The sequence below is a fragment of the Marmota marmota genome, unplaced genomic scaffold (genome assembly GCF_001458135.2).
Source record: "Marmota marmota marmota unplaced genomic scaffold, marMar, whole genome shotgun sequence".
NCBI classification, from domain to species: Eukaryota; Metazoa; Chordata; class Mammalia; order Rodentia; family Sciuridae; genus Marmota; species Marmota marmota.
The window spans coordinates 27037303-27049443 of record NW_026000082.1 but is presented as its reverse complement, the minus strand read 5'-3'; the positions used below and the strand labels follow the sequence as shown (position 1 = coordinate 27049443).

The 12141-nt window shown below is 54.4% G+C and overlaps 1 protein-coding gene across 2 annotated transcripts in view; it reads right to left on the bottom strand.

Moving 5' to 3' along the window:
* Grik3 (glutamate ionotropic receptor kainate type subunit 3) overlaps positions 1-12141 on the bottom strand; it is a 104141-nt gene that overhangs the window by 13661 nt on the left and 78339 nt on the right. The window contains exon 15 of one of the 2 annotated variants that reach the window (XR_007352102.1): positions 8064-9718. Coding sequence is in view for 1 of the 2 variants with exons in the window: in XM_015484746.2 (XP_015340232.2) it covers positions 9524-9718 (195 nt within the window). In the remaining variant the exon portion in view is untranslated. Of the gene's footprint in view, positions 1-5517; positions 9719-12141 lie in introns of those variants that run through there. The other variant, XM_015484746.2, reaches the window with a different exon arrangement.

The following is a 12141-nucleotide window of genomic DNA, read 5'->3' as shown; positions in this document are numbered from 1 at the left end:
ATCCTGCTGAGTCAGTTCAGCAAGAACCCCCACCCTCGAGGCCTGAGCCTCCTTGATGTCTGGCCAGGTCCACCATCCTCTCTCAGCCCCCAGCTGCTGTGTGACCACCCTGGCCTGTCCTCAGTGAGAACAGGCTGGGTCAATCCAGCCAGGATCCCCCTTAGCCCTGACGTGCCCTCTTATCATTTCCAGTCATTGATCCCCTCGACCATCCTGCTCTTCGGCCATAAATCCCCACGTGCCTGCGCTGTGTTTAGGGTTGGGACTTGTTGCAAGACCTGTTGCAACAGTCCCTGCATCCATTGCAAGGGTTCTGAATGACCTTCCTTATTGTGTTTTAAACAAGTATCACTGAACACTTCTTTTTAACAACCACGCAGGGCAGGGAAAATGGACACTGAGCCAATGCTCAGGGTATAGATGGGATGTCACTCAGCAAGATGGCCACTGTGTCACTGGCTGCCAAGGAGGGTGTCCTGAAGGAGGCACTGAGCAGGATCTCTCAAGAGGCATATTTCCCGGGCCCAGGGCTGAGTTCATGCAAGTGGAGACTGCTGGGTCCCCTCCCCAGGGCTCTCTAGGACTGGCAATTGGACCAGCATGTGCCGGCAGGAGCTGGGGTCTTTCTGAGGTGTCTCCATATCTGCCTAGTGGTCCTCCCCAGGCTCCCTCCTCCCACTTGTGGAGTCTCTGGTCTTATTTGGAAAGTATGGAAGCTTCCAGAAGTTTTTGATCTTAGACTGGGACCCAGACTTTTGAATCTCAAAGCTGGGTCTTGAGTCACCTTTGTTTTCTGATTTCTTTGTGTTGGGACTAGCCGGACCCTTGGCATTTTGAGGAGTCCAGTCATTTGCTTTGCCTCCATGGTCAGAACTAGCGTTGGCTGAGCTGGTCAGTGCCAGGCACCAACACTGTCATGGAATCCCTGCAACAGTCTTTTGGGGGGGGTGTCTTATTCTCCCCATTCTGAAACTTAAAGAAGACAGAACAAGAGGCAGAACCCGAGCGAACTGCTCCTCATGGAGTGGGCCGGGGGCTGTGCCTTTGGAGCTGGGAGCAGGAGGGCAGAGGCTCACTGTGCTGACTGAGATCCAGGAGTCCCAGCAGTCCCTGCAAGTTTGTGGGCAACACATGCTCAGGCCATCCCAGAAGGACTGGACCTAACCCTTCACTGGAACGGGATTCTTCATGGGGCCAGGTGGAGTTGGAGGAGTACATCTGCAGGTTCCGCTCAGACGTGGCCCCTCTGAGAGAACTTCTCTACCCAGTCCTCTTGGGAGAGGGGAGGGCAGATGATTGGATTGGGGGACATTTTCACTCTCTGTGGTTCCTGTTGGACCCTAGGGCTGGAGGGACCTAAACCAAGGTGGGGGCAACCATTTCCCCAGCAAGGAAACGGGGAGGGAGGTAAAGAGTGAGGTGGTGGTGGTGGGGGGACTGGTCTGCTTTGTCACGTGCTTTAGGATGAAGCCCTGTTTTTCTCCAGGGAGGTTGAGGGGTTTCTGTTCCTTGCCACAGTGATCCCTGACTGAAGAACCTTCTAGAACATTCCATCCCTGGAGGCCCTGTGCACCAGAACTAGGAGTCAGTGTATGTCTGTTTCCTGAGATGGGAGGGGCATACAGGGCCCTGGCCAGGAGAGGCCAAGGCAAACATGGCCATGCTCACAGCAGCCGGGGCCCAGCCAGGACAGCCGCAGAGTAGCCTACCCTCTCATGCAGTCCGTAGGCTATGGGGGCAAAGTGTGGGGTGCAGTGCCTGCTGGTACTGAGCACTTGGTGATGGGGCTGCACGTCCCTCCTTGGGGAAGGAGTAGTGAGAAGCTGCTCCCTCCAGCTCTGCTCTTGGCGGGGTGCAGGGGAGGCCTGACCCACCACCATTTCCTTGCTTCCTGGAGGCAGAGATCGGGATGGAGAGCCGGGGAGGGCAGGCAGCTGCGCAGGGCTCTGAGGGGCAGAGTCAGGGCTTCTCAGAGAGGGTGGGAGGCTGCCTGGTTCCGTCCCCCCTGCTGCCCAATCCAGAGACCATCAGGGCCACCCCAGTATCTGGAGAGGGATGAGTGTCACAGATGCACGAGGGGTGGTTCTCATGGTCATGCATGTCACAGATGAGGAGATGGAGGCTCAGGCAAGTTCAGTTGCTTGTTCAAGGTTACAGTCAGTGGGTGGTGGTGATGGGACTCATGCACAAAATTTTAAGTCTGTGATGAATGAATGAATAGAGGTGGGTGCTCTGTCCCCACCATAGGCCTCATTCCTACCATGTCCCCTCATTCCTACCTTGTCCCTTGTCCATGTCCCCTCACTCCCCGCAGGACCTGGAGTCTACCATGAGCCCCAACATGCTGAGCCCCAGGACTTCTGCCCTCCAGTGGCTAATGGACAGCCCAGGACCTTTTCCTGCCTCCTACCTGGCTTGGACCCAAAGCCTCCCCTTGGGCTGTGGCTCCAATTGAGACCCAGAACTCTCTGACACTATCGCTCAGTAGGTCCTGGCTTCCTCTCCATTCTGCAGAGATCTCCGGGGCCTCAGCCTGGCTTACCTGGCCCTTGTCCGTTGATGGAACAAGGGAGTGCATCTTTTAGGGGGCCTGCCAACCCACAATCTTCAGTGGGTTCAAACATTTTCCCAAAGCCATGAGTCTGGGTACACATGACTATATTTTGTGACTTCTCTCTCCCCATGACCACAGCTGATTGGACCTCAAGTGACCACATGACCCCAGCTGTTCCAATCACAGCCACTGCCTGTCCTGAGATTATAACTGGGACACAGAGCCTGTGCCAATGGTCCTGGACATTGGGACTGAAGGGTCTGAGCTTTGTCGGCATCTGAGGAGAGAATGCAAAGAGGGATTATGTGCTAAGAGCCTGGCACAGTGCTTGCCTTATGGGAAGTGCTCCTTCTCCCTCCTGGGCTGTTTGTCGTGGCACTATGAGGTTTTCTGCGGCATCATTCCACTATCCATCTTCAAGTTGGATGATGAGAAGCAATTAACGCGGGTGGTGAAGGCAGCAGCTTCTTGATCCAGACTTCTCGAACCCCGGACTGCAACTGTGGAGTGTGTCTCTTGTCACAGCTGTCATGTCACTCCCCTGGTGGATCCGTTCCCTATTGTCCTGGGAGCCCTTCTTGGGGGCCTAGGCTGGCCTTGCTCTCATCCCTCACATTCATGTTGCAAACCCCTGTATTCAATTCTTTCTGCTTAAAATTTCCCACACTGAGCTCTGATTGATGTAGACAGCTTCCATCTCCAAAGAGTGACTAACTTACGGCTTTCTGATTTCCAGTTTGCAAAAAGCTCTAGCAGGACCTCTGACCAGCCACGCTCGAACGAGACGTCCTCTAGACCTCACCAACTGTGACAAAAGGGATAGGGTCACTTAAGGACGTGGCAATTCACAACGGAGCTTTGAGGATGATAAGTTGGGGAGGGATGTACCCAAGAGAGGAGGAGACAGAGGCCAACTGGTCTCAAGGACAGACACTCCATCTCCCATATTTGAAACAGAACAGGAAGGCGGGGCTAGAGACGCCCACCTCATCAGCACCAGAACCTTCTGCCCATGTCCTTGTCATCCCAGGGGGTACAGAGCCAAAGCAAACTGTCCAGCACCCCCTGGTTCTAAAGAGAGAAAAGAAACAGAAAAACACATCTCAAGGGGGCCCTGTTTTCTAGAAACATTTCTTTATTTAAAATTTAAAACCATATTACTTCATACAGCAAACTGTGCACTTTGATATATCACAGTGTCTTAAAAAGGAAAATAATCGGATTTGTTTGGAAATTTATTTACATCAGCCTAGAGTGATTGGCAAGTAACACAGTTACTATGAAACCCAAATTGTTACAAAATGTTTACAAAAAATTATATTCATAGAAATTCTGCATGTCCACAAAGGGCATCCCCTGAATGGCCCAGAGACCAGTGTGTGGGAACCTTGTTGAATGGGAGCAGGGGTGTCCAGGCACTCTGGTCTGGGTGGTGGGACAGGCCAGGGCTCTCAGAGGCCCATGGTACTGTCCAGGGGGCTCAGCCCAGGGGCTGGAAACTGAGGTCCCCATCACAGAAGCCCAGCCAGGAATTCAGCCCAGGCAGGGGTGGCTGGGGTTTCGGAGCACAGTGGCATGAAGGCTCTGGAGCCTCTGGTCCCAGTGGGGCCAGGACAGGATCCTCCTTGGGGCTGGATTTAGATGCACTTGGCCAGGGCCCAGAGCTAAGTGCAGACTGATGCCTGGGGCCGAAGCAGAGGGCAGGCTGCAGAAGCCACAGAAGCCAAGCCTACTCCAGCTCTGTCTTCCCCTGCGTGGGCCAGAGGTGCACGGACCCGTGAGGGGCTAAAGAACTGCAAGTGCAGAGCACGGATGGATCCAGCAGGTCTGTGGCTCGCTGGGGCTCTCTGCCAATTGCCCTCTGGGGAAGACACAGAGGACCGGGCAGACAGGTGGCACTGGGCTGTGCTGGGACGGGAGCTGCCTCTGGCCTCCCACCTTTCACCTGTGTGTCTCCTCCATTGTTCCCTGACATCTGGCCCCTGGAGAGTGCGTCTGGGTCGCAGGGGCACCACGTTCTCAGCTGGCATTTTTCCGAGCCCCTGGCTGCTTGCTCCTACCTGGAGGCCTCAGAGACAAACTGTTGGGTGAGGTGAGGTCCTCCGTTCTATAGGCAGGGGCCAGGAGAGCAGGAGTGGTGACCTCCAGGGCGTCAGGACATTGTAGTGGCATGCTGGCAATGTCCTCAGGTCCCTCTCTTTACAAAGCTGGGGGTGTCCTTGTGTGGTGGCACCACTCTGAGGCCTTTGCTGCCCAGAATAGCCCCCATCTGGGTGTCTCCAGGTGGAGCTTCACGCCTGCCCGGAGACTGCAGGTGGGCAGGACCGCAGCCCTGGGGTGTGCCCCTTCCTCCGGCCAGGCGTCCCAGACCGTCCTGCCTCTGACTCCTGGATGCAGACAAGGTCCCGTGGCTGCTTTCTGCCCCCACACGAGGCCCACCTGCCAGCCCTGCACGGTTCTACCCTCTTTTTCAATCTCTGATGGATGAAGGGCCTGTCCCACCCCTAAGGGCTTTCTGAAACCTCTGTCCCAGACCTTGCTGCCATCTCTCACCTGGTCCCCACCTACACCGGCTGGGTCCCGTACACTCTGCAGACGTGCGGGGAAGGCTGGTATACACATGGGCTATGGGCGTATATACACTGTGCATATATATATATATATACATACAGTTATATATATATATATTTACATTCATATATATATTGTACAGAACATTAACCTTCTACCTAAAACTGTTTGGTGACTTCGTGTACCACCTCAGCTCTGAAAATTTTAACATCAGGGCAAATCAGGACTGAAATGAGGTCTTGAGTCCAACCAGCCTGGGGACAGAGGGCAGGGCCCTTCCACTGTGGCAAGAGTCTGGGCCCATTCCAGATGTGTCCATCCAACCTGGAACTTCCAGATGTGTCTAATCCACAGACCCCTTCACAGAGCTGGGCCCATTAGTTTTTTCTTTTTCTCATCTGTCCATGGGACTGGCTGGTCCCAGATGTTATTAAACTCATACAATTGTCCACATCATGAGGCCTTTCCAGATGGGTATCCATGCAGGCCACTCCAGATGTGGGCCACTGAGTTGAACCTGCTTTCTGATGTGCGTGCACACGGCGGTGTGACTCAGGGAGGGGCCAACTTCATGCTGAGTGAGGAAGCAGAAGCTGCTCCCGGGACCCCCCCCCCCTTGGAAAAGCAGGCAGGGAGGGGCTTCTGACTCATCTTGGTGAATCTGTGCCCGGGTCTGACTTCTGCTTTCTAGGAGGTAAGCGGTTTGGACCCCTCCCACATCCTGGACCAGGGTTTGCATCTTCTGGTGTGAGGCTGTTGGGGCAGAGCCCAGCTGAGCTCTTCCAGCGGAGGCAGCATCTGGACTGAGGAGGGGTGGCCCTCCATCCTCAGGGATGTAGAGTCCAGCTGACTGGCCAGTGGGGCACCTTCCCTCTTGTTAGACACTTGCAGAGTGGGGCCACCCCAATGCCAACAGAGCTCTCAGGGATTCTTGTCTGCCCACAGCAGGTGGAGGGAGGGGCAGAGGAGGGCTCACTGTCGGGTGGGGTGGCCTCTCCTCGGTTTGGCCAGCATGAGTACGTGGACAGGCACAGGCATTGTGGAGAGGGCCTTCTTCTGCTCAGCGCTGGCACGTGGGACCGGATGGGGATATTTAAGCACCTGCTCAGGCACCGTCCACCTTCTGCTCCATCTGCACCAGCTTTCCTGCCTCCTGTCACTCCACGTGTGCCCCGACACACACACAGGCGTGGCTCTGCCCCGGCTCAGCTGCACCCCCCCCCGCGGCAGCACAGGCCCCAACCGTAAGAACTCTTGATCCGCCTCAAGAGCACCTCCCTCAGCACCCTCCTCCCCTCCCACCTCACAGAGGGAGCGCCACCTTCAGCACCCTGGGAGGGACAGCTTGGCCCCAGGCAGTGCCGTCTCAGTGCACCTGGCCCGTTGGGCTGGTCTCTGGAACATCAGCCAGAGGCTGAACACTAGCCACACCTCTGGACACAGGCGAGGAGGGGACAGACCAGGAAGTGCGCCATCCCACCTCCATGGAAGAGTCTAGAAACCATTTCAGTACCTTTTGGGGACTGCCCTTGTTGAATTGTGCCTGTTTATCCAACCATTCTTCATTCCTTTTATGAAAAACTTCCAACCCCATGTCACTTCCCTTTTGTCTATCACAGTCTCCACAGGTGCATAGCCTCAGAAGAACACGACACGCACGTACAGCGTCCTACACGGAAGCACACGTGTGAGCCATGAGCGTGGACGTGGCATGTGCTATGAAGTCGTATCTGACAAAGTGAGACACTGGTCCATGACTGTGGTTGGTGGGAGGGAATCGAAACATGTGTTCATTAGAGTCCTGGTATCAGGAATCACAAATACAAAGCTGTTTTCCCTTCTAACAGGGCACTCTGCCTATAGCATAGGAGTCACCAGCCATGAGCCCCTGCAGGGATTCCCCACGGGGACGTCACCCGTGCACACACGCGTGCCATCTCCCCATATCTGTGACACACAATCCCTCAGTGATAGGAGTGCAAACCGACCCTGATGTCCCCTTCCTGGTTGATTGTCCGTCTCTGCTCCTGCCGTGAGCTGGAACACACATGTGTGTCCAAACACTTGGGCACGAGCACACTCACACACGCAGTCACAAACTCCAGTTCCACATGCTCCTCACATGCCCTATGTGTGGACCCATGCTGCGTGACAGTCTGGTTCTGCCCACCTCCTGCTCTCCGCTGGGCACACAAGCCTCCCCGTGTGCTCACTGGCTCACGCGTGGCCCCCTTGATGACATGGCTTCTCCTTTTACATGTATTTGGCTGTGCTGCAGGCCTCACCTGCCCTCCATCCTCTGCCATTCAGTGTATGAATGTGTGTGCGCACACACACACACACACACAAGCCGACACACCGTGCCTGTATGCGTACCTCTGTGTACTCGTCAGAACCCCGTTACGACATGGCTTCTCCTGTTTTTACATAAATGGGGTTCTACTGCTGGTTCAGATATGTCTTCCTAGTCCTCAGTTCACTCAAGTGCACACACATACACACACACACACACACCAGATCCCAAAAGGTCACCTATTATTGTGTGCCCTGGACATTATATGTCCAGATCAGTTTTCCCCCCCTCAACCTCCAGGCTCACTCTTACAGAGACAAATCCACGTGCACACTCCCGCGACCCCGCAGAGCTCACGACAGCATGGCTTTTCCCATCATCTGTGCCCTGGGCTCCACTGCAGTCTAGCCCTCGGGTCCCTCCTCCAGTGTAGCCCGTCCTGCTGTGATTCTGGGAACCATGGGGGTGGGGGTCCCGCTCAGTCTGGAGGAGAGACAGGCTCCATCACATGTGCCCAGGGAGGGTGCTTCACCCCCACCGAGAAGGCCCTGGAGGCAGAAACGTGGCTCTTCTCACTGGATTCCCAGCAGCACCAGGACAGAGGGGGGAGAAGTGGCTGTTGTCCCCTGGTCCTCAGTCCAGAACTTCCGGCCCTCTCTACCTTGCCCAGAAATTATCCTCTACCCTTGGCCACGGGAGGCCTGCTGGCCCCACAATGCACTCTTTAAGGACACTTTGCACCTCACCCTTCACGTCTCCTTCTTCTCTAAGAATCTTAAAGTCCCAGACCTCTAGAAAATCCATGATAGCAAGGTGGAACCCCCAGACCATCTGGTCTGCCTCCCTCCCTGGCAGCCCACACGTTGCTCTCTCCCCCAAGCCCAGCAAGGCCGTAGCTGCTCCAGAGAAGAGACCAGGGGCCAGGAGGGCATGTGTCTCTGTGTTGGGTCTTTGGTTAATTCTCCAGGAGGCAGCTTCTCCCTCCCTGCCCTTGGGGCCTGAATCTATCCCATTCCTCAAAACCTTCTGTTCCAAGGCAGGAGTTATTTGGCTCTCCTCAGGATTTTCCCACCTACCCCAAAGTTAGCCGGTTCAATAGGACACTGACCCCTCTTTTAAGAAGGGATAACTTGACTTTCACTTCAATCGAGGTCATTCTTTCAAGATGAAAGTAAGGCCAAGTTCAACTGGCTAGGCATGGGGAGTGGGTGATGAGTAGATGGCACAGATCCCAGGTTCCCAAATGCCAACGAGGTTTAGAAAACAGCTTGGTGACCAGCAAAGCAAGGTCCATGGGTCAAGGGCTTGTGGATTTTTCATGGAATCCACAGTTCCTCTCCTGGGCTTCAAATATCAGATGGATCTTTGGGCATCCTTTATGATAGACGCATGGGGTCCTCTGTCCTGTGGCCAGAACGTGGAGAATCTGTGGTGACTATTACCCCTTTTGGAGGAGTGGGGGCCATTGGGACATTATCCGTAAGGATTCAAAATGGCGGCTTCTATCTGTGCATTCTCTTCTCTCCTCTTTTTCATTCTGCCTTCAACTTGGCCAAGGGGCTGCCATGGGTCAAGCCAAGTCTAGAAGATCAGGGCCATGTGAACAGCCCTCAGGGGCTGAAGCGTTCCTTTTACCCAGCTGCAGGGGATGACCATCCTTGGGTTTCCATTGGCAACCCCACTCTAAGATCCTCAAGGTGCCTAGTTTTGCATCTCTGGTCTCATGGTCAAGACCAAGAAGGCTTGGGCTCTTGGGGAAGGAGTGGCAATATAAGATCTATTTCCCATTTCCTGTGGCCTGACTCTAGAGGAAAGTTGGGGGCGGGGGCGGCGAGTTTGGCCTGAGAGAGGCATGTGCTTCCTTTGGCCTTGGCTATCTTGGCTGGCAGCTTTAGAAACCCACAGAAGAGACAGGAGGAGAAGGAAGCCCCCACAGCGGGCCTGAGGCCTGCTGGTTTCCTGGTAGGTCGGGGCCGAGAGTTCCTGGCCCCACATGCAGGCAGTAGCTCTGGTCCCCAAGCTCAGCGTGGGGGATGGGGATATCCTTTCCAGTTTCCAGTTTCTTTTACCTTGCGTCAGGCCTGTGGTCCCCACCCCACCTGAGCCTAGGGGAACACAGGAGCTAAGGATGTGCTGCAGGTCATGCTGTCCTTGCCCGGAAGCCGGCGGTCATTGAATGTGTGCATGTTGATGACGGCGTCAGTCTTGACCATCATGGGAGGCTGTGGCTTGTGCTTGACCCGACGCTGGCAGGTGAGGGAGAAACGGATCTCATCGGCCACAGTGCTGCAGAAGGAACGCTGGGGACGAAGCAGGGCCCACGAGTTAGCCTGGTTTGGCAACTCTGGCCGCCTCCTCCCTCCTCCCAGACCCTGTGCCAGAGCCTCCCTATCCGTCTCACACCTGCTCCCACCCATTCCTCCGCCTCCGGCTTGAGGGTTAGTTTGTACAGTCGTCTACAAAAGCCCCTCTCTTGTTTGGGGACTAAGGAATGTGGGGCAGGTAGTGTCATCCCCAGCTCACAGATGAGCAAACAGATGATTGGCGTGCATGTTAGAGTTCGAGGAGCTCTGGTTTATCTGTCTGGTCCTCTCTCCTGGTCCCTAAGGGCAGGAATCAGCCACGTTCATTCCCGCGAGCCCAACCCCCAGCGCCAGGCCTGGCCCAGACTCAGGGCTCCAGATACACTTGGTGGAGGCGTGGGCAGCCCTTCTCCTGGCAGGACTTCCAACCAGGGAAGAATCGCTGTCCTCCCATGCAGGAAAGCCCAGCACGTGTTTGTCACGGTGGGCAACTGGGAGGGAGCTCCTTGCAGGGTGGTTGGGTGGCAGTTTTTGGCCCTGGTCCCTGTAGGCAGCCAAAGAGGAACATCAAAAGTGCAGCCTTGCCACGCGGATCGAATGGTGGTGGCTTCCATGAGATGAACCCCCAGTGGTCATCCCAGGGCTTGTATGGAAGGCAGTGGGGGCTGTGGAGGCCTCACCTGACCAGCAAGGCCAGGGCACCAGGACCACCTGCCTAAAAGTCATGGGATGCAGGGGTGGAGACCCACCTCTGAACTCTAGCTCTGCCTCTTACCAGCTGTGACCTCCCCAGCCTACCCTTCCCTACCTATGAAATGCAAAAGGTCATCCCTCTGTTTTCTTCAATGTGCAAATATTACCTGAGACTCTACTGTGCACTGTTCTAGGGGTTAGGCATCTAGCAGTGAAGAAGACTGATAAGATCCCGGTGTTCGGGGACCTTGTGGTCTAATGATGGGATGGAAAAAGATTAAAAAAAAAAAACACTTAAACTAGCAATTTCAGATAGTGATAACTATTTTTAAGATAACAAAACCCTGAAATGGGAGAGAGAGGGGCTGGGAATGGGGACAGGTAGGAGAGGTTACTTGAGGAGGTAAGCTGAATGACCAGCTGGTGCCAAGAATATTAAGATGCAGTGGAGGAAGAACATTCCAGGTGGGTGGAATAGGATGTGCAAAGGCCCTAGGGCAGACGCATGTTTGGTGTGTTATGGACTAAAAAGGAGGCCAGTGTGTATGGAACAAAGTAAGGGAGAGGAAGATGGGAAGAAAGAGATCCTAGAGATGGGCCAGGACTGAGTCCCATAGGCTTTTTGGTAGAATCTGGAGCTCTACCCAATTTTAATCTAAATTCCTAAAGAATTTTTTTTTTTTTTTGGTATCATAGTTTTTTTTTTTTAGCCATTCCCAATTGTTGGACATTTAGATAATTCATCTATGTCTTATGTTATAATTAACACTTCAACAAATATCCTCTTAAGTAAAACTACATGTATCCCTGACCAATTCCCCTGGTGCATTTCTAAAAATAGAAATTGACTGGCCAAAATCTATGACCAGTTTAAAGACTGAGCGCCCTCGGGCTGCCTCGTTCACTCTTCTCTCAGCAGCTGGGGGCGTCTCTCTCTCTCTCCTGCCCACGCTGACCAGGAGGACGGATTGTCTTCCCTTCCTCCTTGCTGACCAAGGCTTGCTGGTTATAAACGACTGTTTCATTTTTTGATGGAAGTAGAAGCTGTCTGTTGTCACAACCCTTCAGTTGTGATCCAACTGCAGTCCCTGCCACACCGGACCTAGGCGCCTTTGAACCTCTGTGGTAAGAGGCGATTCCCCCACCAGAGGCCTCAACTCGGTGCGTGTTTAAATCACCCTGTAGGCTTTCTGAAAACCACCGGTGCCAGGCTCCACCGCAGGCCAATTAGAAAGGAATCTCTGGGAGCGAGGCCAGGGCATTAGCACTTAAAAACCCTCTCCCTGTGGTTCTCATTTGCTGTGAGGACGCAGAACCACTGCCCAACCATGCTTGAATCAATCACACCGGCAGAGCCTTGTTCCACCGTCTGCACGCTAGGTCTAGGCCTCTTAACTTTATTTTTTTTTTAAACTTCTGATTATGGAAATTTCCAAATCTATACAGAAGTAGAGAGAACAATATAATGAACCTCTATGCCACCGTACCAGCCTCCACCACCGCCCTGCAGGCTTTACCCGGGGGACTGATGAGGTTTAAATTAAGTTTCACGCCGGGCACTGGCTGCCGTTTGACTTGTGGAGGGAGCAGGCAAGTGTGGAGGCTGGACGGCCAGACTGGAGGCTGCCACAGGGACCAGGCCACAGGTGCGGAGGCTTGGCCCGGGGCGGAGTAGCAGGGTCTGGACAGTAGAGCCGGCAGGACGTCTTGGAGGACTGGACGCACCA